This window comes from Oncorhynchus mykiss, chromosome 1 (genome assembly GCF_013265735.2).
Source record: "Oncorhynchus mykiss isolate Arlee chromosome 1, USDA_OmykA_1.1, whole genome shotgun sequence".
NCBI lineage: Eukaryota > Metazoa > Chordata > Actinopteri > Salmoniformes > Salmonidae > Oncorhynchus > Oncorhynchus mykiss.
Window position 1 is genome coordinate 65,260,967 of NC_048565.1, and position 26,137 is coordinate 65,287,103.

General features: G+C 47.3%; 1 protein-coding gene across 1 annotated transcript; it reads right to left on the reverse strand.

Annotated features, from left to right (window-relative positions):
- Positions 1-2,314: 2,314 nt before the first annotated feature.
- On the reverse strand, positions 2,315-26,086 carry si:ch73-105b23.6 (fibrillin-3). Its single transcript, XM_036982882.1, has 24 exons — positions 26,036-26,086; positions 23,770-25,857; positions 23,389-23,511; positions 21,177-23,213; positions 19,870-20,003; positions 19,015-19,182; positions 18,727-18,906; positions 17,841-18,444; positions 17,525-17,674; positions 16,789-17,003; positions 16,593-16,668; positions 15,346-15,645; positions 14,719-14,952; positions 13,503-13,655; positions 13,198-13,376; positions 12,826-13,018; positions 12,453-12,572; positions 11,334-11,453; positions 11,195-11,215; positions 10,974-11,041; positions 10,526-10,712; positions 10,048-10,176; positions 9,599-9,761; positions 2,315-3,434 (listed from the first exon to the last, which is right to left on the reverse strand). Exons 2-24 carry the CDS (start codon positions 24,869-24,871, stop codon positions 3,275-3,277), a joined length of 6,816 nt encoding a protein of 2,271 aa, XP_036838777.1. The 5' UTR covers positions 24,872-25,857; positions 26,036-26,086; the 3' UTR covers positions 2,315-3,274.
- Positions 26,087-26,137: the final 51 nt, after the last annotated feature.

Here is a 26,137-nt window from a genome sequence, read left to right on the forward strand (position 1 = left end):
TTTTTTATTAATCTGAGGTGCTCAGAAGGACACCACCACTTAGAAACTGTCAAACCGAATCCCTGCTGTTGATCTTAGCGCTCAGCTCTCTCTCTCCTCCTTCTGGCGTACCTCCAGGTGTCTGCTGCAGTCAGAGTAGGATCCCTGTTCAAACGCTGCAGCCTTCAGTTTAGCTCCAGACTAAACTATGCAGGATAGAAGTAGGCTAAGTGCTTGTCATATTTTCATCTTCAATGCTTAATTCCTTTTATTACAAAGGTGAGTTATTCTGGTATTTCTTCATTCGACCTGATGTTTCTTCATGCACAGGTGTCAGCTGTGTTGCTTTGCCATGTCATCTCTCAATGACTCTTTATCGCACTTTTCCTATGCATATTCTGAAGAGGACTTTGACCTTATCTGTGTTCGCTTCCTCCAAAGGATGAAATCAAGAGGAACTGTGGCACTGCAGAGGTGTGGTGGGCGGGGTGGAGGGGGATCCACATTCAGGAAGTGGGTTGGGTATTGCGGTGGCAGTGCCCTGCCCTTGACCCTAGTGTTGCTGCCTCTCTGCGGTGCTGGGAACTGCAGAGCTGCGCTGTGCACCGCACTCAGATGATCTCATCTTGCAGGGGGCACCACACGGCATGCTGCAGCCACTTTCTAAGGAGCCAGGGCTGCAGTCTGAGCAGGTGACTGCTGTGCTACTCAGCTCAACTCAACCTCCCACAAGCAATGTGATTGATCAGCCTCTCTGCTGCCCCTGTCTGGGTGACTCGCTGCTGACACCTAATGATTGGAAAAGGTATAACACCTCCACAGGATGGGAATGGTCAAAGTATGGTGGTACTGTAAAATATTGATGGTAATATATAGCCAAGCAGATACACTATATGTACAAAAGTATGTGGACACCCCTTCAAATTAGTAGATTCAGCTATTTCAGCCACATGTATAAAATTGAGCACACAGCCATGCAATCTCCATACACAAACATTGGCAGTAGAATGGCCTTACTAATAAGCTCAGTAACTTTCAACGTAGCACCATCATAGGACGCCACCTTCCAACAAGTCAGTTCGTCAAATGTATGTCCTGCTAGAGCTGTCCCGGTCAACTGTAAATACTGTTATTGTTGTGGAAACGTCCAGGAGCAACGTTTCAGCCGCTTAGTGGTAGGCCACAAAAACTCACCGAACGGGACCGCCAAGTGCTGAAGCACGGAACAATGCCCTGTCCTTGGTTGCAACACTCACTACTGAATTCCAAACTGTCTCTGGAAGCAACTTCAGCACATTAACTGTTCGTCGGGAGCTTCTTGAAATGGTTTTCCATGGCCCAGCAGCCGCGCACACAAGCCTAAGATCCCCATGTGCATACAATGACATTCTAGACGATTTTGTGCTTACAACTTTGTGGCAACGGTTTTGGAAAGGTCCTTTTCTGTTTCAGCATAATTCTTATTTACAATGACAGCTTACTCTGGCCAAACCCTAACCTGGACGACGCTGTATTTCCGCCCTATGGCACTCCCAATCACGGCTAGTCGTGATACAGCCTGGAATCGAACCAGGGTCTGTAGTGATGCCTCTAGCACTGAGATGCAGTGCCTTAGGCCGCTGCGCCTTAGGCCTCTGAGCCCCAAAATGCCCCTGTGCACAGAGCGAGGCCCATACAGAAATGGTTTGTCAAGATCGGTGTGGAAGAACTTGACAGGCCTGCACAGAGCCCTGACCTCAACTCTATCGGACACATTTGGAATGAATTGGAACACTGACTGCCAAACATCAGTGCCCGACCTCACTAATGCTCTTGTGGCCCAATGGAAGCAAGTCCCTACAGCAATGTTCCAACATCTATTGGAAAGCCTTCCTAGAAGAGTGGAATCTGTTAAAGCAGCAAAGGGGGACCATATTCATTACTTAACTCCATATTAATGCCCATGATTTTGGAATGAGATGTTTGACGAGCAGGTGTCCACATACTTTTTGCCATGTAGTGTGTTTCACCATCTGTGCCTCTCTGTAACATGGGTGGCAATAGTGAAACATGTATCCCCTTGTAAACATGCAACCCCCTTTGTTTTCTAATTGAATCGATTAAAACATCGTCTCCAAGGGATCATGCATTTAGTTTCTATTAGAACATTGAGATGTATCATTATTAATATTGCATGTATTCCATAGGTTTAAGGCAAAGGAGACTCCTCTCTCTTCAATCTCTTCAATGTACATGACAATAGTAATTTATTTTACTTCTATAGCGCTTTTCATTACAGAATGAGTCTCAAAGCGCTTGAAAAAACTGAACAAACAAGAATCAAATAAAACAGCTATATAGATTCGGGTCTGGATTACTATTTTCAGCCAGAGTTTAACGTTTTTTTTTTTTTAAGATTTCAAGCTACCAAAAGATGGAGTGACAGTCAAGATTGAACCACATGGCTTGAGTAGAGGGAGGATGTGGTCAACAAGGCGTCTCTCCGATGCCTCGCCATCCCAGCCATCGACTGACTGCGACTTCTCTGTAGCCGCTGACTCTCTCTGGTCTTGTAGATCGATATGCTGTTTTGTTTTTGAGCTCTCCACTCAGGATAATGGTGACAGCCCTTTCATAACTTATATAAGGGTGTTTGAGACCCATGTATGACAAAGTTTGTATGCTCGGTGTATACTACTCTTACCGACCGGTCGTTAAGGAAACCTTGAATTGGATTCAAGTGCTTCTCGTTCGTTCTCCGTACCATCAAGACTCAGAACCCCACAGTACCCTCCACCACAGTGCGAAGTCCAACACAAAGCGGTAGACATTATGCTCTAAAGTAAAACAGCTGATGGACTGAAGTTTAAGAAGAGGACCCCACAACATGTCAGATAAATCAAATGACTACAATCTTCTCTGTGTTAATCCGTTGCATGTACAAATATGTGGCAATGCTCACGCTGTAATATTAATACAAATGTGCTTAACACATGCATATAATAACTATGAACAGAAAGCATTAGGTGTCACATGGGAAATACTTAAGGCACATGAATGGCTCCATGTTTGTATGTCTACGGGTTTATTAAGTTCCCTCGCCCAGAGCCGTCCAGCCTTTACTTCGATGTACTTGCTAGGAGTGCTTGTCAGAATCACAGCACGAGATATACGTAGCTTCTCTCTGTGTCCACTTCTTCTTTTCTGAAATACATTGGACTTTGAAAGTCCCTCAGCTTTAAGCAATTGGTTATTACAGTACAAATAATATATTTACTTTGTTTTATTTTTGACATGTACAATCATAATAGCGCTGTCAAGCGTGTGTGAAGTTTGTACTGCGATGCTTCCTGGGTGTAAGGTCGTCGATGACGCGCGGGCTGACGTGGACGTTGTAGTGTAGAGCCGGGTCCGAGTAGTTGAAGGGCGGAGGGTTGTACTGCTCCTGAACATATTCGGGTAACAACTGAGGAATTCTGCACAGAAACAACACAAAGGAATGAGAGTTGTCCAACAGTAACACTTACATCTGGCACACTCAGTACTGACTTAAAAAAAAGGCCATTATGCCATTAGACATTAATACAGTAACACAGCCATAATCCAAATATGTTGCATAATCTCTATCAGATGAAGAGCACTATGTGAGTCCGTGCGATTCTACAACATCCCCAATGACACCCCCCCCCCCCTAAATATTTTGTTGTTGTTATCAATTCTTTACAGTCATGTTTTTTTCCATCCTAATTTTAAACAATTTGTAGAAAATACACTTTATGACACTGTCATGGAGCATTATGACCATCCTGTGTCACTTTACTTGGACTAAGAAAATGCAATCTATGACACTGTCATGAACCATTATGACCATCATAATCATATAAGCCAGATAGGCCAACGTCACTTCATAACACTGTCAAGAAGCATTATGACCATCATAATCATACAAGCCAGATAGGCCTACGTCACTTTATAACACTGTCAAGAAGCATTATGACCATCATAATCATATAAGCCAGATAGGCCTACGTCACTTTATAACACTGTCAAGAAGCATTATGACCATCATAATCATATAAGCCAGATAGGCCTACGTCACTTTATAACACTGTCAAGAAGCATTATGACCATCATAATCATATAAGCCAGATAGGCCTACGTCACTTCATAACACTGTCAAGAAGCATTATGACCATCATAATCATATAAGCCAGATAGGCCTACGTCACTTTATAACACTGTCAAGAAGCATTATGACCATCATAATCAGACACATCGATGGCTCTGAACGAACTTTATTTAACTCTCTGCAAACTGGAAACGATTTATCCGGAGGCTGCATTCATTGTAGCTGGGGATTTTAACAAGGCTAATCTGAAAACAAGACTCCCTAAATTTTATCAGCATATCGATTGCGCAACCAGGGGTGGAAAGACCTTGGATCATTGTTACTCTAACTTCCGCGACGCATATAAGGCCCTGCCCCACCCCCCTTTCGGAAAAGCTGACCACGACTCCATTTTGTTGATCCCTGCCTACAGACAGAAACTAAAACAAGAGGCTCCCACGCTGAGGTCTGTCCAACGCTGGTCCGACCAAGCTGACTCCACACTCCAAGACTGCTTCCATCACGTGGACTGGGAGATGTTTCGTATTGCGTCAGATAACATTGACGAATACGCTGATTCGGTGTGCAAGTTCATTAGAACGTGCATTGAAGATGTCGTTCCCATAGCAACGATTAAAACATTCCCTAACCAGAAACCGTGGATTGATGGCAGCATTCGTGTGAAACTGAAAGCGCGAACCACTGCTTTTAATCAGGGCAAGGTGTCTGGTAACATGACCGAATACAAACAGTGCAGCTATTCCCTCCGCAAGGCTATCAAACAAGCTAAGCGCCAGTACAGAGACAAAGTAGAATCTCAATTCAACGGCTCAGACACAAGAGGCATGTGGCAGGGTCTACAGTCAATCACGGACTACAGGAAGAAATCCAGCCCAGTCACGGACCAGGATGTCTTGCTCCCAGGCAGACTAAATGACTTTTTTGCCCGCTTTGAGGACAATACAGTGCCACTGACACGGCCTGCTACGAAAACATGCGGTCTCTCCTTCACTGCAGCTGAGGTGAGTAAGACATTTAAACGTGTTAACCCTCGCAAGGCTGCAGGCCCAGACGGCATCCCCAGCCGCGCCCTCAGAGCATGCGCAGACCAGCTGGCCGGTGTGTTTACGGATATATTCAATCAATCCCTATACCAGTCTGCTGTTCCCACATGCTTCAAGAGGGCCACCATTGTTCCTGTTCCCAAGAAAGCTAAGGTAACTGAGCTAAACGACTACCGCCCCGTAGCACTCACATCCGTCATCATGAAGTGCTTTGAGAGACTAGTCAAGGACCATATCACCTCCACCCTACCTGACACCCTAGACCCACTCCAATTTGCTTACCGCCCAAATAGGTCCACAGACGATGCAATCTCAACCACACTGCACACTGCCCTAACCCATCTGGACAAGAGGAATACCTATGTGAGAATGCTGTTCATCGACTACAGCTCGGCATTCAACACCATAGTACCCTCCAAGCTCGTCATCAAGCTCGAGACCCTGGGTCTCGACCCCGCCCTGTGCAACTGGGTACTGGACTTCCTGACGGGCCGCCCCCAGGTGGTGAGGGTAGGCAACAACATCTCCTCCCCGCTGATCCTCAACACTGGGGCCCCACAAGGGTGCGTTCTGAGCCCTCTCCTGTACTCCCTGTTCACCCACGACTGCGTGGCCACGCACGCCTCCAACTCAATCATCAAGTTTGCGGACGACACAACAGTGGTAGGCTTGATTACCAACAACGACGAGACGGCCTACAGGGAGGAGGTGAGGGCCCTCGGAGTGTGGTGTCAGGAAAATAACCTCACACTCAACGTCAACAAAACTAAGGAGATGATTGTGGACTTCAGGAAACAGCAGAGGGAACACCCCCCTATCCACATCGATGGAACAGTAGTGGAGAGGGTAGCAAGTTTTAAGTTCCTCGGCATACACATCACAGACAAACTGAATTGGTCCACTCACACAGACAGCATCGTGAAGAAGGCGCAGCAGCGCCTCTTCAACCTCAGGAGGCTGAAGAAATTCGGCTTGTCACCAAAAGCACTCACAAACTTCTACAGATGCACAATCGAGAGCATCCTGGCGGGCTGTATCACCGCCTGGTATGGCAACTGCACCGCCCTCAACCGTAAGGCTCTCCAGAGGGTAGTGAGGTCTGCACAACGCATCACCGGGGGCAAACTACCTGCCCTCCAGGACACCTACACCACCCGATGTCACAGGAAGGCCATAAAGATCATCAAGGACATCAACCACCCGAGCCACTGCCTGTTCACCCCGCTATCATCCAGAAGGCGAGGTCAGTACAGGTGCATCAAAGCTGGGACCGAGAGACTGAAAAACAGCTTCTATCTCAAGGCCATCAGACTGTTAAACAGCCACCACTAACACTGAGTGGCTGCTGCCAACACACTGACACTGACTCAACTCCAGCCACTTTAATAATGGGAATTGATGGGAAATGATGTAAATATATCACTAGCCACTTTAAACAATGCTACCTTATATAATGTTACTTACCCTACATTATTCATCTCATATGCATACGTATATACTGTACTCTATATCATCGACTGTATCCTTATGTAATACATGTATCACTAGCCACTTTAAACTATGCCACTTTGTTTACATACTCATCTCATTTGTACATACTGTACTCGATACCATCTACTGTATCTTGCCTATGCTGCTCTGTACCATCACTCATTCATATATCCTTATGTACATATTCTTTATCCCCTTACACTGTGTACAAGACAGTAGTTTTGGAATTGTTAGTTAGATTACTTGTTATTACTGCATTGTCGGAACTAGAAGCACAAGCATTTCGCTACACTCGCATTAACATCTGCTAACCATGTGTATGTGACAAATAAAATTTGATTTGATTTGATTTGATTTGATATACGCCAGATAGGCCTACGTCACTTTATAACACTGTCAAGAAGCATTATGACCATCATAATCATATAAGCCAGATAGGCCTACGTCACTTTATAACACTGTCGAGAAGCATTATGACCATCATAATCATATAAGCCAGATAGGTCTTCGTCCCTTTATAACACTGTCAAGAAGCATTATGACCATCATAATCATATAAACCAGATAGGCCTACGTCACTTCATAACACTGTCAAGAAGCATTATGACCATCATAATCATATAAACCAGATAGGCCTACGTCACTTTATAACACTGTCAAGAAGCATTATGACCATCATAATCATATAAGCCAGATAGGCCTACGTACGTGCATGCCCTTATATCAGTCATCAATCAAAAAGAGGGTGCATTGTCCGGCTCCTGAAATTTGCTCCTGCATTTATCCCAGTAATCAGCAACAGAGCATTGGGGTAGGTGCATGTCTGATGTGTGTGCAATAACAATGATCATTTAATATGGTAAATTCTTGTTGTTGTTGTATGTAACAAACATACTATTGACATATAGGCTATGGTGTTTTGGAATGTTTTGCCTTGTGTGGTAGTTTGTGTGGGTTTTTAAACTCTTATGTAGGTGTCATAACCTGTTTATAATATAGCCATGGATGGTTATGACAAGTTATGTCAGCTGTTATGACATACACTACATGACCAAAAGTATGTGGACACCTGTTCTTCGAACATATCAAAGTTGGATGCACAGAATCGTCTAGAATATCATTGTATGCTGTAGCGTTAAGATTTTCCTTCACTGGAACTAAGGGGCCTAGCCCGAACTATGAAAAACAGCCCCAGACTATTATTCCTCCTCCACCAAACTTTACATTTGGCACTATGCATTGGGGCAGATAGCATTCTGCTGGAACTACTCGCTTCAGCAGGCGGCGGCCCTGTTCTGTGAGCTTGTGCGGCCTACCACTTTGCGGCTGAGACGCTGTTGCTCCTAGATGTTTCCACTTTACAATAACAGCACTTACAGTTGACCTGGGCAGCTCTAGCAGGGCAGAAATGTGAAGAACTGACTTGTCAGAAAGGTGGCATCTTATGACGGTGCCACGTTGCAAGTCACTGAGCTCTTCGCTAAGGCCATTCTACTACAAATGTTTGTCTATGGAGATTGCATGGCTGTATGGCAGATTTTATACACCTGTCAGCAATGGGTGTGGCTGAAAAAAAACAAATACACTCATTTGAAGGGGAGTCTACATACCTTTGTATATATAGTGTATTATGACATGGTTATGACAGGGTCATAATGTGTTATGGCGCTGGATGTCAAGTGAAGTGTTACCAACATTTCAATGGTGTATCAGCTACATTGCAGTGGTCTGAAGGGATAGGTCCATTCTATACATTCTATTTCTATGATTGAAATGACACCCACCCCGTATTCAAGAGCATGGCGGGCACAACACAAACACCTCAGATTATGTACATTAGGGTCTATGCTACAACATATGCGGAAAAAATATATAAGATGTATAAAATAGTTAGACAATCCTGTTTGGCAAGCTTTTAAATTATATCAAGCTCAACCGTACACTTTTATCCAGTGATGTCGACTTGTCTCATGGTATCGTGGGATATGCAAAATGGGTCAACTTTGAGCACCTCTACCTCCGGAATATCTTGGTATTTAGGTTCAAAAAGTCCCTTTCTGACCACTTTTACCATGTATGGAAAGTTCAAAAAGGGGTGCGGTCAAAAAGTGAACTCAAATAGAATGACTCATACATTACACTGTGGCTTACAGTATAAAGCAGGGCCAGGACTCTGCAGGATTACGTGTCTCTAGACTACTGCCACCTGCTCCAGATGCTGTACATCTGCAGACTGTAGCCCTGCAGTCATGGAGATAATACACAAACAGGGCTGATGGACATACGGACACCAGATGTACCTCTATTATCCTGCAGAGGTCAGGTAGACCAACACAGTGTTAAGGTTTTGTTCGGCTTTTGAGAACTACTGTGGATTTCATTTGATGCGATTACCAGTGCAGTTAGTGTCTAGCTAGTATATTGAGGTTGTCGGTTCATGAAGTTTGTCATGTATACTCCCTCTCCGGCCTCTAGGTCATCAGGCTGCTGATTACCCCGCACACCTGTCACCATCGTTAAGTGCACCAGCGCCTCATGACACTCACCTGGACTCCATCACCTCCTTGATTATCTTCCCTGTATCTGTCACTCCCCTTGGTTCTTTCCTCAGGTGTCAATGACTCTGTTTTCATATCGGTGTGTTGTTTGTGGTTCGTGGTCATTGTTTTGTTTATTTATTAAAACACTCACTCCCAGTACTTGCGTCCAGACTCTCAGTGCACTCGTTACAAACTTGGTGTCGTGTTTCCACCCAATCTTGTGTTTTTGTGATTATGTTCTGCCTTGTAGTTCTGCTGCAATAACAGTAAACATTGTGAACTGAACTGAGGGTAAACTATGCATCTGTTACTGGAAATATATATATATATATATATTGTGGTTTCAGTATCTTTCGGGAAGGTACTATATACCATTAGGTCTGTGTGAATGTTGTGTACACCATGTTACCGTCTGTGAGGATATTCAGCCTACTCACTCTCCTGTGATGGTCTTCTTGCGGGAACAGCAGAAGCAGGCGAGGGCAGACAGTAGGAGGAGGACAGGGATCCCGATGCCTAAAACCAGGCCCAGGATCAGGGGCTTCTTATCCTCCGCCATCTGGGCCACGGCTATCCCCGTCCTGTTCAAACCACCCATGTCTAAATAGTGGGCCAACAGTGGAACGTTAGGTTTAATAGGCCATTAACACATTATTGTGTCATACTTAGGGCCCCCCAAAAAATCTTGGTCAGTTCCCAAGTTAACAACATTTAGTAGCTGGCCAGTGCATTTGGTTCTGGGTTCAGAGAATGCATGCTTAGTGGAAACTCTTTTCCATAACCATAGTATGAAATTACCACGTGAAATGACCAGGAAAAGCATCACACCCTGGATATTTGCATAAAATGGTAAATGGTCAACAACCCATTTTTCCCACAGCCTCACCTAAAATGCAGGATTGGGTGTAGTCGACGTCGGTGGTCCCGTTACACACACACCTGTACCCTCCGTAAGTGTTGGCACAAAGAGCAGGTTGCCTACACACAGCCTCATTTGATTTACACTCATCCAAGTCTGTGAGAGAGAGGCGAGAGGATAAAAGAGACAAACAATTTGTAATACAAAAAACATCTCAATTCTTGCTGGCAAACACCGACTTAGGACTGCATCTTTGACAACAGCATTAATCATAATCACCATTATCGTCATTGTTGACATGATAATGCAAAATGTGTGGTTCAAGTTACGCCCCCCCCCCCCCCCGAGAGCATTGTTTTACATTACATAGTGTGACGGCCGCCTGCACTGCCACCTGTCAGGGATAATAACGCTTTCCTTCTACTATTGCAATCAATCATTTCTGAGTCTGACAACTCCTCGTGACTATAGAGTAGAGTTTAACAGAGAAACGCCTTCCTTTTACCTCCAACGTCAGCGGTTTTGATGCTGTAGTAAGCACTGACGCGGGTCAGGTAGTCTCTGATGTACCAGTGGGGTGTGTCACTGGACACGTTGATCCTGTACTCATCCAGACCTGAGCCCTGCATCGGCCGTTTCGTCACAGCGCTGTAGAACTTGTTCTGGAAGCCCATTGACAGAATCTCCTCCAGCTGTAGGACGGAGAAGTTTGTCATCATTGGTATAAATACACATATCGCCACATCATTATATCACACCGCTCAGCCATGATCTAAATTTACACACACAATCCTAGGAGCCAGAGTTTTCCCCTTTCCATTTCTGGACTGGTATCCCTGGTCAGGTCATGTGGTCTGAAAAACCGTATGGCCCAATAGCTCTTTTTATGTGTTCCACACACACAAATGTAGCAATTCTTCATTTGGAGCCCACACACACCCTCTCTCTCTCACCTGCCTCAGCCCCTCTCCTCCAGACCCCTGGTTCCTCCAGCCCAAGGACACGTTGAAGACATTGAACCCTGTCAACAACGTCAACAACATCAATAAGATGGGGCCTAGACCCGAAGATGACCTCACACAACCACAATGTGGTCACGATCACCATGGTGACACAGTAGTCATGTCTTGCTGTGCAGTATTGGGGGATTTCTTTTGAAAAATAGAAGGCTTACCTGGTGGATTGGCAGAGTCCCCTGCAAAGGAACAAATGAAACGGTATCATCATTATACAGAGATAATAATGCCCTGCAGAAGATACTGTTTCATGCAGTACTATACTGGAACAGTAACTGGGCCGTTGTGTGTACGTACCACAGCCATCGGTTTCCTCAGTGCTCTGGTAGCGACAGGAGCATCGGACGGACCCTGGCGTGTTCACACACTCAAACTTAGCGTTACGACAGGCCGATGGATCCAGGCACTCATTTATGTCTGAGTCAGGAGGAATATTACCATTATGTACTGTAATCTCTTCAGAAAACAACTGCAATATGGCTCAGAGACACACTACATGGCCAAAAGTATGTGGACGCCCTTTCAAATTTGTGGATTTGGGCTATTTCAGCCACACACGTTGCTGTCAGGTGTATAAAATCGAGCACACAGCCATGCAATCTCCATACACAAACACTGGTAGTAGAATGGCCCGTACTGAAGAGCTCAGTGACTTTCAACGTGGCACCGTCATAGGATGCCACCTTTCCAAAAAGTCAGTTCGTCAAATTTCTGCCCTGCTAGACCTGATCTGGTTAACTGTAAGTGCTGTTGTTGTGAAGTGAAAACATCTAGGAGCAACAATGGCTCAGCCGCGAAGTGGTAGGCCACACAAGCTCACAGAACGGGACCAGCGAGTGCTGAAGAAGTGGTGTAAAGCTCGCCGCCACTGGACTCTGGAGCAGTAGAAATGCGTTCTCTGGAGTGATAAATCACGCTTCACCATCTGGCAGGCTGATGGATGAATCTGGGTTTGACGGATGCCTGGCCTGACGGATGCCTGGCCTTGACTGGCCTGCACAGCCCCTTGATCTCAACCCCATCGAATACCTTTGGGATGAATTGGAACGCCGACTGCGAGCCAGGCATAATCACACAACAGGAGTGCCCGACCTCACTAATGCCCTTGTGGCTGAATGGAACCAAGTCCCCGCAGGAATGTTCCAACATGTTAATGCCCATGATTTTGGAATGAGATGTTCGACGAGCAGGTGTCCATATACTTTTGGCCATGTAGTGTATTTTACATTGTTTTCAGAATGTATGTATACTGTAGTGACCTTAACTCAACACCTACAACGTCATTGAGAGGTTTGGATCTCTTGTCGTGAAAGCTATGGTGTTGGCTTGACTTTCACAAAGTCCAGGGTTCAAGCCCCGGTCAGGACTACCCCCTGACTTTGCTACAACACAGTATGTTTATGTCAGAGTCAGTACCTGTGCAGTTGCGGCCGTCCCCAGTAAAGCCAGGCTTACACCTGCAGGTGTAGTTGTACCCTGAGCTGAGGCAGTCGGCCATCGTGTGACAGGGAAAGGGGAAGGGAGGGAGGCAGAGGTCTGAGAGGAAAAGAAGGAGAAACATGAATGAGAACAGCTCAATGGTAATGAATAGGGCCAGGAGTTTATCTGGATGAGGAAACACTCCTGACTAGTAGTAATGAATAATTTCCTGAATACAGGTAAAAGAAGTTGCTAGCTGAGTCGTGCTCATAAGGGCAGGCAACACAAAGCGAGCAGGTAGCCCCAACCTGTTTTCTCTCCCGTTTAGTGCCTAATGAACACACCACCTTGTTATCCAACGTATACCAACCATTCTCAAAGCACTTGTATCCCTGCTTGTCCCCGTAGATGGTGGGTGAGGGGCACTCTCCACAGGTGAACTGGTCTGGCTCTCCCTGGGACTGGCACTGCACTCCTGGGAAGCAAGGCTTCCCTTTACACACGTCGGTGGTATTCCCACAGAATTTCCCACTGAAACCCTTAGGGCACAGACACCCTACCACCTGGGAGGACAAGGCACAAAGGAAGGGTGCGTGGGTTGATCGGCATGGGAACATCATCTCACACTCAAAACACACAGGACTAGTTCATATTGCGCTCTGGGAGAAAACACCCAAGCCCATATGGAAATACTCCCCTTACTGTTTTGTCTGTCAGTCTGTCTGTCTGCATGTTTGTTTACCAGAAATCTCCCCTGCAGATGGTTGTCCACTATGCTGTTATATTGGCAGGTGCCACCGTTGAGGCAGTTGCACACCTGCAGGATGGGGGTGAACTGAGAGCTCAACAGCTGGTCATCAACTCTGATGGTCAGGTAGACTGGCTGGATGTTGAGTGGTGTCCAGGTCAATATACCATCACCTATAGGGAGAGACACATTAAGGAATTATAGGAAACTTTGCCAAGGGGGGGGGGGTTGCATGTGTGAGTGTGTATGTGAGTGTACGTGTGTGTGTGTGTGTGTGTGTGTGTGTGCTTCTAGCTCACTTTTCCCAACAGATGCTTGTGGTGGTCTGGGGAAGAGCAGTGAGAAGCTTATAGGGTCTAGGTTGGAGTCTTGAGTGCTGATCTGCACGCGGACGGTGGATTTGACCTTACAACGGATCACCGTGGGCTCAGTCACTATGGGAGGCATGTTCCCTACATAGGAGAGAAATTGAAGCATGTCAAACCCAACTCTGGAACTCGAAGCCAGTTCCTTTGCTTTTTTTCATTGTTCCCCTTTAATAACGGACTGATTTAGACCCGGGACACTAGGTGGGTGCAATTAAGTATCAGTAGGATAGAAAACCAGCAGGCTCTGGACCCTGTAGGCTAAGAGTTGAACACCCCTGACCTATAGAGAAGCATGTCAATTGACCTCAATCAACACTACACTGCATTCAATAAATTCTTACGGAGCGATTGGCAGAATGCTGTGGAGTAGGATGAAGTTGCACATACTAGGCCAGTGGTGGAAAAAGTACCCAACTGTCATACTGTAGTAAAAGTAACGATATCTTAATAGAAAATGACTCAAGTAAAAGTGAAAGTCACCCAGTAAAATACTACTTGAGTAAAAGTAAAAACGTATTTGGTTTTAAATATACTTAAGTATCAAAAGTAAAAATAATTTCAAATTCCTTATATTAAGCAAACCAGACTGCGCCGTTCTCTAGTTTTTATGTATTTACGGAAAGCCAGGGGCACACTCCAACACTCAGACATCATTTTCAAACAAAGCATTTGTGTTCAGTGAGTCCACCAGATGAGGTAGTAGGGATGACCAGGAATGTTCTCTTGATAAGTACGTGAATTGGACCTTTTTTCTGTCCTTCTAAGCATTCAAAATATAACGAGTACTTTTGGATGTCAGGGAAAACGTATGGAGTAAAAAGTACATTATTTCCTTTCAAAATGTAGTGAAGTAAAAGTAGCCAAAAATATAAATAGTAAAGTAAATATACGCAAGTAGTTTTACTTACGTACTTTACACCACTGATAGACACTGATATAAGGTTAGTTTTGTGTTTATCCCCCTAAACTAGCCCAACTAGGCTAATATTTTAAGATTAGACTCTGTAATTGGGGAGGGTAAACTGATCCTAGATCTTTGTCCAGAGGGCAACTTTGACCCAGAGCATGTGACTCGAAGAGGAAGTGCAAACATCTACAATAAAGATACAAATTCTTGATCCTCTGACTGACATAACAGTTGACTCACCAAACACCGTAGCCAGCTTGTGGTACAGCTCCTGGGACTCCAGACTCTGCAAACCCAGTCCAGTGTCGTTAGAAGCCAGGATGTCATGAACACACTGCAAACTGCCCTGACATGTCCTCCTCAGTCTGTCTTGTACAGCTGGACTCACTGACATCAGCTCCTCTGTCGAGGCTGGAGTAAACCGACCAGTGGGTGGGATGGAGAAGAGCAGGCTCTCTGGAACAGGCACAGCCCCTATGGAACACATTACAAGACATCCGTCAGAACCCTCAAGATATCTCACCATATTTGACATTAGACAAAGTGACTGTACAGACATGACCTTATATGTAACCGAGGGGCTCTGTGTGAATTCGTACCCACTTTTCAGACCAAGGATGAAAGGGTGAAAGACCGCTCCTTTAAACACCTAGCAATGTCTGCGAATGGCTACTTACACATGAGTGGAGTTAGGGGTACTTAATCTGCGTGATACACTATATTTGAATTAGGGTAGAGGGACCACACTAGCACGCTACCTAGAATGAAGCAATGTATTGGACATGGATTCTAAGTGGTATGTTAGTATTGACATTCAATGTGCCGCCATCTCCTTCAATGTGAAATATTGACTTAAGCCTCACTCACAGGACAGGCCAAATTGGCGCAGGCTCTCCTCCGGGGGAGGGTTGCTCTTGGGGGAGATCATCAGCTTCCCGTCAGACTGCAGGAAGTCATCGGTGCGGTTGGAGCTCCAGAAGCCCAGGAGGCCCACTGTGCGGTTGTAGAAGGTCTGGGGGACCTCCACCAGGGCGGCCAACTGCTGTGCACCACCACCTCCACCCACCCTCCACACCACCACGTGGAGCCCCCCAGCGTACACTGCCGCACAGCTACTGGCCGAAGTACAGCGCACCGCAAAACCCTCCTTGCCCATGTGCACCACACCTGCAAGGACAGCAGAGGGCACTGTTATGTCATCTTAAAGGGATATGAGGACAGCGTTCCATTGCTACTGCAATATGCTGGGTCCCAGCCCACTCGGGTGTGGAAGGGAATGAAATTGCAGACCAGATAGCCATATAATTAATATTCATCTTCCACTGGTTAGAGGCGAGGCCAAATGTAAGATCAGAACCATTTTGATGGACGTGTGGCAGAAAAGATGGGACTCTGAGCCCAAGGGCCGAGTGTCATTTATGTGCCCTCGATAGAAAGGTCGGTGGACCAAGATTCAAAGGTCAGATTAGGAAGGAAGAGGTGGTGTTTGCTCGATTGCGCCTAGGACTTTGTACACTGAACTCGTCATTACATCCGGTTGGCCAGCATGTGAATGGTTTGTGTCTGGAGTGTACGGTCGAGGAAACGGTGGAGCACGCGTTGTCATAGTTACATTACATCCGGTTGGCCAGCATGTGAATGGTTTGTGTCTGGAGTGTACGGTCGAGGAAACGGTGGAGCACGCGTTGTCATATTGTCGTAAGTATGTGGAAGAGAGGGAAAGCTTGAAGTGCAGGGTCGTTGAGATTGGACTGCATTGGTACTGCGTTAGGTAGGAGGATTTAGAAACGTGGAGCTTAATGTTGTAAACTCTGATTGACCACACACTCCGGCCCAGTAAGTGGCGGCATGCACCTTGAGCGTTTGTTTGCGGAACCGCCATCCATGATAGCATAGAAGAAGAAGACGCTACTGTAATATTGTATGTAACAAGGGTTGGAGAATGATGTTCCAGGTCGTTTGTAAAAGTTGTATAGAGATTTACTATATTCCTAAATTGCATTGTCTAGTCTGGTAGAATAGTAGTGAAAGGTTTCATAGTAATTGTCCTGTTTCTGTGACATGTTTGTTATGGTAGGCCAAGTGTAGGCCTGTGCACCGCTTAGATTTCTTACCGACAAAGACTGGGACCTTCACATTATCCACCAGGACCTCCAGTCCCTCTCCTGACTCTGCACACCGCCACTCAACCTGAACACACACACATTCACACAGAGGCAAGGACAATCAAGCACGTGAGATCTACAGCCCATACATAATACAACCCATAAGACAGACACACACACACACACACACCCACAACACACTGACCTTGCCGATGCCCTGGTGAAAAGCAGCCATCCTCACCACCGTGGGGACCCGTCTAGCCTGTCCGTCCGTCTTCAGCTCGCACGTCTCACCCTGCAGCGTGAAGATATTGGAGCCTGTGTAGGAGGAGAGGCGCACAATGACAAACTCGCCGAGGGCCTTGAAGGAGTACTCAGTCCCATCGAAGGTGATGAAATGAAGGCTGCCGTACACCATGCCTGCGGACAAGACAGAAGGAAACAATTCACTAACCGAGACTTTACACAGGACATTTACACTCATTTACACTAATGGGTCCAAGCAGACAGGCACACAGTGAAGGATCTGTCTATTATCGCATAATGGGACCAAACATGTGGGCTATATATCATTGACAAACAGTGACAAAATTATGTATTATTAAGCAACACGGCCCGAGGAGGTGTGGTATATGGCCAATATACCACGGCTAAGGGCTGTTCTTATGCATATTCTTATGCATACGCAATGTGGACACAGCCCTTAGCCGTGGTATATTGGCCATATATCACAAACCCCCAAGGTGCCTTATTGCTATTGTAAACTGGTTACCAACGTCATTAGAGCAGTAAAAATAACTGTTTTGTCATACCCGTGGTATACGGTCCGATATATACGATCCGATATGTCTGTGACACAAGTCAATAATAATTCATTCAATGAGTTGACAGGAGTTGAAAGTAAATGACCCCCATTCCGCTGAGTATAGGTAAGCTCTCACCAATGCCCTGTGTTGCCTTGGCCGCGGTTATGCAGCAGTCGGGGCTCACCCAGCCGTAACCTTGGCAACGGTCCAGGGGTCTCTTGGCCAGATAGAGGTGGCACAGAGGAGACTGGATACAACACCACTGGAACGGAAGGAGATCCTCATCTAGAGATGGAGGGGGAGAAATAAGACGACAACAGGCCATAGGGATGAGTTTGCTGCTTTAAAAGACATGCAACTGGTGATCACTTCGATGAATGCCGTTATTGATTTGAACAGCATCCCGAATGGCAGGTTGAGCTTTCACTATATGACGTAACTGAGACGGTACCTATGTGTTTCTGTGCAGTGGCTCCAGAGAAGTAGCGCTCACTGTATCCAGCCAACAGGGGACCTTGTGGGTCATACACACATCTCTTCCCTGAGCCGTGCCGATTGGACAGGATGGACTGGAATACGTGACCCCCACTGCCCCCCCAGCGCAGCCCCCGTAGCTCCGTCACCCGTACCCGATCCTGCTGGTTGGGGGGCAGGGTCTCAGGCCCGAAGGCCAAGTCCTCCAGTGCTTGGGCGCGGGTACAGGGGCACGAGGACACCCCCTTGGCCCACTCCTTCGGCTCGGGCTCTTTTAGGGCCCACACCTGGCACCTCATCTTTGGGTCCTGTTCGCGCTCTGTGGGCCCTGTCAGGTCATACACCAGCTGACCCAGCTGACCTGTGTTCCCCTTCACCTCCTGAGGTCTATACCGCCCCCCTGGGCCAAACAGATTTGTTGGATCCGTGGTCTCGTTGAAAAAGTGGGCTCCACCGTCGGTGTAGCCTGTGAGGGCGTCATGGTGGATCCTCTGGCCAGGACCCCAGTACATCTCCCCAAAGCGTAAGAGGGCAAAGGAGCGCTCCCCGTCCGTAGTCAGGATGCACTGGAAGGTGTTAGCCTGGAACAGGCCACAAGGTGGCACCACAAGAACAAAAAGACAGGGAGAGAAGTGATATGTGAGGACTGATGAATCAGGTAGGTTACATTCTCCCAGCTAACACTTGAGCAACAATGGATGCTAATCTAGGACAGACATCTGGGCATACACTACCACACCCTGTAGCATCCAATAACCCACTTTCCTGCTAGACGTACAATTATGTTTAGCGCCAATAGACACCTACAGGAAATGCCTCTATTGGAGATGGACCTGATTGGGACATGGACATTGAACCAATACCTCAGAGTAGTTGATTTTCTGATAGGAGACAGCCATCACATGATCCCAAGTGATCTTTAAAATCCAGGCTGGGGTGAACGCAGGTTTGTCGTTCCGTTCCTCAAACCGCGTCACATCGTCCGCTGTACGGCTGAAGACAATTTGGGAATATCTATCTGACATATTCAGCTTGTGGTATTCCTAGGAGAGAGAGACATCATTCAGATTAGATGAGATTAGTCCAATGACTGTCATCCCCACTTTGACTCCACTCTGACCCAAACTCACCCCTAACCCTTGAAATCTCACCTGATAGAACAGCTTCCCCTCCCCGAGGGTGAGGTCAGCATCGTCCCAGAACACGGCCAGCATTGCCAGGCCCTCGTTGCCACGGAAACCCGTAGGGAAAGGGACAGGAAGCAGGAACTGCTCGTTCTGACTGATAGACTGGAACTGAATGAGTCCATTATCTGAGAACTAAACCAGAGAGAGAATGATTTATTATATATATATATATATATATATATATATATATATATATATATATATATATATATATATATATTAATTGCCAAACCTACAGTATGTCTTATGAAACATGCATTCTAGTCAAAACTATTCTGATTTGTCCTTTACTATAACATTTGGAAAGATAATTTGACCAATGAGAAAGCATTATCGATCAAAATATTGGTACTGACTTGGCCAAGCAGATTGTCACTGTAATGGTGCACATCTTTGTTGTCATAATAATACATTTCAAAATTGTGGTAGAATACGTCTTTCCCAGTCTGGCTTTATACGGTACTGTAGAACCAATCCTTTGGCTTCTTTGAGTATTGCTTATCCTTAGTTCCGTCAAAGGTGATTATTTTATTTTGGTGAATGTATGTGTTGTAGATTTGCACATATAGTGTTTTGTTTGTTGTTGTTTTTTTGGTGTGTGGGGGGGTGGGGGTGGGGGGGGTAGATCAGTTTTAATATTGCAGATTGAGTTTCACAGCAAAGGCCATTTCAGAGAAAAAAATACACTGATGTACATCTTCTTGCATCTGCATCGAATAAAACACTGTAGAATTAAAAAATAGTACTAATCATTTATCTTGCTGTCTTCAGTTCAGGGTTGCCAGTCTCAGAGTTGTGAGTAAAGATGTGGATACTTACATAGACCCGATCGTACAACTTGCCTATGAAGGGGAAACCCATAGGTGGTGTGATGTAAGGAGAGTTCCCATCTTTTGTGTCCAACCACACTCCTATATCTCCCACCTCATCACCAAACGGGTACAAATCACTCTCTGTGAATTACATCATTGTAATTGTGACATTTTTATACACTTTTCACACATAGAAAATATGCAGCAAAATGGCAATTACTATATATGCTGCAAGAATATTCGAAGAAGTAAACAAGCTCTTTACACTATTTAGCACTTCAACTACTTCAAGTGTACACTCGACACATTTAGTATGTGTTCAGCATACACTACCGTTCAAAAGTTTGAGGTCACTTAGAAATGTTCTTGTTTTAAAATAACATAAAATTGATCAGAAATACAGTGAAGAGGCGACTCCGGGATGCTGGCCTTCTAGGCAGAGTTCCTCTGTCCAGTGTCTGTGTTCTTTTGCCCATCTTAATATTTTATTTTTATTGGCCAGTCTGAGATTTTCTTTGCAGCTCTGCCTAGAAGGCCATCATCCCGGAGTTGCCTCTTCACTGTTGACGTTGAGACTGGTGTTTTGCGAGTACTATTTAATGAAGCTGCCAGTTGAGGACTTGTGAGGCGTCTGTTTCTCAAACTAGACACTCTAATGTGCTTGTCCTCTTGCTCAGTTGTGCACCGGGGCCTCCCACTCTTCTTTCTATTCTGGTTAGAGCCAGTTTGCGCTGTTCTGTGAAGGTAGTACCAGATCATCAGTTTCTTGGCAATTTCTGGCATGGAATAGCTTTCATTTCTCAGAACAAGAATACAAGAACAAGAATACGAGTTTCAAAAGAAAGTTTCTGGCCATTTTGAGCCTGTAATCAAACCCACAAATGCTGATGCTCCAGATACTCAACTAGTCTAAAGAAGGACAGTTTTATTGCTTCTTTAATCAGGACAACAGTTTTCTGCTGTGCTAACATAATTGCAAAAGGGTTTTCTAATGATCAATTAGCCTTATAAAATGATACATTTGGAGTGATGGTTGCTGATAATGGGCCTATGTACGCCTATGTAGATATTCCATTAAAAATCAGCTGTTCCAGCTACAGTAGTCATTTACAACATTGACAATGTTACACTGTATTTCTGATCAATTTATTTTATTTTAATGGACGAAAAATTAGCTTTTCTTAAAAAAAAAAGACATTTCTAAGTGACCCCAAACTTTTGAACGGTAGTGTACATGCAGAGACATTCATTCCCTAACCACAGAACACAGAGCAAAGTTAACTTGCAGCGTAGCTTCATGAAGGAGTAGCCCACCCTTAGCCAGCTCAATACAAACAGTGTTGTTAGAGGCACAGGAGCAGTTGAAGGACCCTGGGTAGTTTCTACAGGACGTGTGGGCGGGGCATGCCGAGGGCGACACACACTCGTCCTGGTCAACACACCCTCTGTCCCCATGCCCCCCTCTCTCCCCCCTGGTATCCCAGCCACTGACACAGTGGCATTGGAACCCCCCCACAGAGTTAGAACAGGTGGCAGCAGAGTGGCATCCTCCATTGTTCTGTTGGCACTCGTCCAGGTCCACACACAGGGCCCCGATGCCCAGGAGTCCTGGGTGGCACACACACAGGAATGACCCGGGCGTGTTGTAGCAGAGGGCGCGTTTGTGACAGGGCGCCGTCAGGACGGAGCACTCATCCACGTCCTCGCACCAGGTGCCGTTGCCCGTGTAGCCCTGGGAGCAGAGGCATGTGTAGGAGCCTGGAGTGTTCCAACAGCGCGCCGAGGGGTGACACACCTCAGCACCCTTACTATTCCCACATTCATCCGTATCCACACACGCTCCCACATCCTCATGGTACCCCCCGGGACAGTCACAGTGGTACGTCCCGGGCAAGTTAGTGCACACCTGGTCAACGCGACATGTGGTATTAAAGAGGCACTCGTCAATATCCCCGCACACCGTGTCATTGCCTTGTGCCCCTGGCTCATACCCGTCCAGACAGGGACAAAGGAGGGAGCCAATAGTGTTTTTGCACACGGAGTGATCAGGGCAGGGGGCGCCCTCCGGGTCGTTACACTCGTCTACATCCTGGCAATCTGTGCCGTTCAGGAGGAAGCCACTATTACAGGGACACTGATAGGAGCCAGGGAGGTTTATACAGGTGGAGAAGGGCTGGCAGACAGAGACCGAGGTAGAGGAGTTGGAATACACCTCAGAACACTCATCCACATCCACACACTCAGTATCGTTGCTCCAGAAGCCCACGTAGCATAAGCAGAAGAATGAACCAATGGTGTTCATGCATGTTCCGTTGATACAAAGCGGCCCGAGGTCGTGGTCCGAACAGTCCTCGATATCCTCACACCGATCATTTATACTGAGGAATCCTACGTTACAGGGACACAGGAAGCTGCCATAGGTGTTGACGCAGGTGCTGTTCTCAAGACAGGTGGAGTTGTCCAGGCATTCGTCGATATCCTGGCAGCCTGTGCCATTGCCCTGGTAACCGTCCCAGCAGTTACAGACAAAGGAGCCGGGTGTGTTCTGGCAATCTGAGCTATCCGGGCATCGCGCCAGCCCCAAGACACACTCGTCAAGATCCAGACACTGAGAGTTGTTACTAGCCAGGAAGCCCAGATCACAGCGGCAGCGGTAGCTGCCCTCTGTGTTGGTACAGGTGCTGTTGTCAGGACAGGTGTAGTTCCCCGCCTCACACTCATCCACATCCATGCAGTGTGTCCCATTGTCCTGGTAACCATCCCAACAGTCACACGTATAGGAGCCTTCTGTGTTGAAGCAGTAGGAGAACTCCGGGCAGTACTCCCGCCCCGATTGGCTACACTCATCCACATCCCAGCAGGCCACCCCGTTGCCATGGAAACCACCCTGGCAGTGGCAGTAGAAGGAGCCCTTGGTGGGGTGGCACGCTGCGTGAGGGTGGCACGCCCGGCTGGCGTTCAGGCAGTTCTCCACGCTCACACACGTGCCTGCTTCGTAGGCTAGTCCCAGAATGCAGGTGCAGTTGTACCCCCCGGGGGTGTTGTGGCATGTCAAGTTCCTCCCACAGGTGGAGGGTGAGAGACACTCGTCCACGTCCTCACAGACGAACCCGTCCCCCTGGTACCCCTCCTGGCACAGACAGAGGTAGGAACCGTCCGTGTTGTTGCATTGGGCCAGGCGACTGCAGTTGTGGGGCTTGGTGGAGTTGTCGGCACACTCGTCAACATCCTGACACTCAATGCCAGTGCCCTCGGTGCCAGACGGGCAGATACAGTTGTGTGATCCGGCAGTGTTTGAGCAGCTGGCAATGGGGTGGCATCCTCCATTTTGGTTTTGGCACTCATCAATGTCTATAATTCATCCAAAATGGGACAGTGTCAGGAAAACAGCCCCACAAGTTGCTAAAAGAAAGCTCACAAGAGAATCCACACAAAAGTAGAGCAGGTACGGTATACATGAACAGTCTTAACAGAGTTATGTGATGTAAACTGATGATAGAAATTCTAAGAGAAATGTTGTGCTTACCAGAACAGTTCTTCCCATTGCCAGTGAAGCCACTGAGACAGAAACAGAGGTGACTCCCTACTGTGTTCACACACTGGGCAAACTCACTGCACTCCTTGTCTCCAGACACACACTCATCCACATCTGAGGGGAGGGAGGGAGGGAGGGAGGGAGGGAGGGAGGGAGGGAGGGAGGGAGGGAGGGAGGGAGGGAGGGAGGGAGGGAGGGAGGGAGGGAGGGAGGGAGGGAGGGAGGGAGGGAGGGAGGGAGAGAATATTACCTGATTAACATCTTACAATTTTATAGTACAACATATTCTAAATCATTTGTAACACCAGATTTTGAAGAAAACACATAGGATTTTGCAGTAGTAGTATTTGTGACTAAATCAAATCCTCTTACCAACGCAGTTTGTCCCGTTCTGTCTGTAGCCCACTTTGCAGAGACAGGAAAAAGAGCCTGGGATATTCACACACTTTGTCTCATTCTGAGGGCACACATTCTTCTGACACTCATCTATATCCGAACAGGCGAGTCCATCCCCCTCAAAGCCTAGGTCACACACACACTGGAAGCCAGCGGGCGAGCGGTGGCAGAGCCCATGACGGTGGCAGGCAGGGGCACACCGGGGACTGGGGGCCACACAGGTGTCATTATAGGCCACTGTGCCATTCCTACAGGAGCAGACGTAGGCTCCGGGGGAGTTGACACACTTTGAGATGGGGGGACAGGTGGCGGCGTTGGAAAGGACACACTCATCCACATCCTGGCACCGGAAGCCATCCCCAAAGAAGCCCTGCTGGCAGGAGCAGGAGAAATCCCCGGGTATGTTGGCACACAGTGCCCGTGAGTGGCATGTGCCTTCTTCAGCACACTCGTTCACATCCTCACACCTGGAGCCGTTGCCTATGAATCCGTGCTTACAGGTACAGGTATGGGAGCCCACTGTGTTCAAACATGTGGCGTTGACGTGGCAGGGGTTGTTGACTTTGCACTCGTCGATATCCGTGCAGGCCTTGGTCGCTGTGGGGCGGGCAAAGCCCACCCGGCAGGGGCACTCATACGCCCCCTCAGTGTTTGAGCAGCGTTCATTGAGGTGGCATGGCTTCTCCATGGCCTGGCACTCGTCTATGTCCTGGCATGTGGTGCGGTTGACCAGGTTGAACCCAGGCGGACACAGACAGGAGAAGGAACCTTTACTATTGACGCAGGTGGCTTTGTTCTGGCAGCCTCCGTTTTCCACCAGACACTCGTTCACGTCCACACACTGGATCGCCCCATCCCCGGAGTAGCCTACCTGGCATTGGCAGTTGAACGTGCCCGCAAGGTTGGTGCAGAGGGCATTGGAGTGGCACTGCTGTGCCAAGGAGCACTCGTCCAAGTCCTCGCAGGTGATGCCGTTGCCCCTGTACCCTGCCCTGCACTCACAGGTGAAGGAGCCCGGGAAGTTGGCACAGGTGGAGAAGGGGCTACAGCGCCCGATGCTACACTCATCCAGGTCCATACACTTGGAGTCGTTAAAGGTGTAGCCCGTGCCGCAGTCGCAGTAGAACGACCCCCTGGTGTTGACGCACGCGGCCGAAGCAGGGCAGATATTAAGGGTGGCGCACTCGTCGATGTCGGTGCACTTCCTTCCATCCCCTAGATATCCGGTGCGGCAGGAGCAGTCATAGCTGCCCAGCACATTGACACAGGCAGCGTTGGGGTCACATGTATTCTCCCCATTACACTCATTGATGTCCCTACATGCCAGCCCATTCCCAATGAATCCATCGAAGCAGGCGCAGCGGTACGAGCCCAGCGTGTTGACACAGTCAGCATAGAAACTACAGATGTTACCAGCACACTCATCAATGTCCTCACAGGTTTGCCCATTGCTCTGGTAACCAACACTACAGGTGCATTGGTACGATCCCGGCAGGTTCTTACAGCCTTTGTAGCCAAAGGAGGCCGAGCATACACCGGGAGTCTCTGAACACTCATCTAAATCCAGACACAGGTAGTTCCCATTGCCCTTATAGCCTGAGTTACAGGTGCACACATAGGAGCCAGGGTTGTTAATACAGGTGGCATTCCAATGGCAGATGCCACCGTTTGTGCATTCGTCAATGTCTGTGCACTGAAACCCATTGCCATTGAAGCCTCCCTTGCACTTGCATTCTCGCCCGCCTTCTCTATTCGTACAGAGGGCACCGGCGTGGCAGCCGCCGTTCTTCGTCTGGCATTCGTTGACATCCTCACATTGGACTCCGTCGCCGAAGTAGCCATCCAGACACACACAGCTGTAGCTGCCCAGTGTGTTGAAGCAACGGGCCTTTGGGTGGCAGCCGTGGAGGCCGGTAACACACTCGTCAATGTCCACACACAGTAGTCCGTCTCCATGGTAGCCAAACCGACACACACATACAAAGCTATTGCCTTTAGCCTTGAGGCACTCGGCATGGGTGTGGCATTTACTTCCCACCGCTTCACAGTCACTCAGATCGGCAACTAGAGAGAAAGGGAGAAGGAGGAGAAAGAAGCACTTGTTAGAATAGAGACAAACGTATTTATGCAATGACTTTATTTAGAACTCATATACTATACTACACCGAAACAAAATGTCATTGATAAAGAGAGAGATGACTACAGTCAAGATGACATGCAACCAGATTGTGGACAGACTCACCCACAGAGCAGTATCCCAGCACTGCACAAAGACACACCAGTCTTAGCAGTGGCAACCTGCAAGAAACAGAGTACAGTGAAAATGGTGACATTGAAATGCATA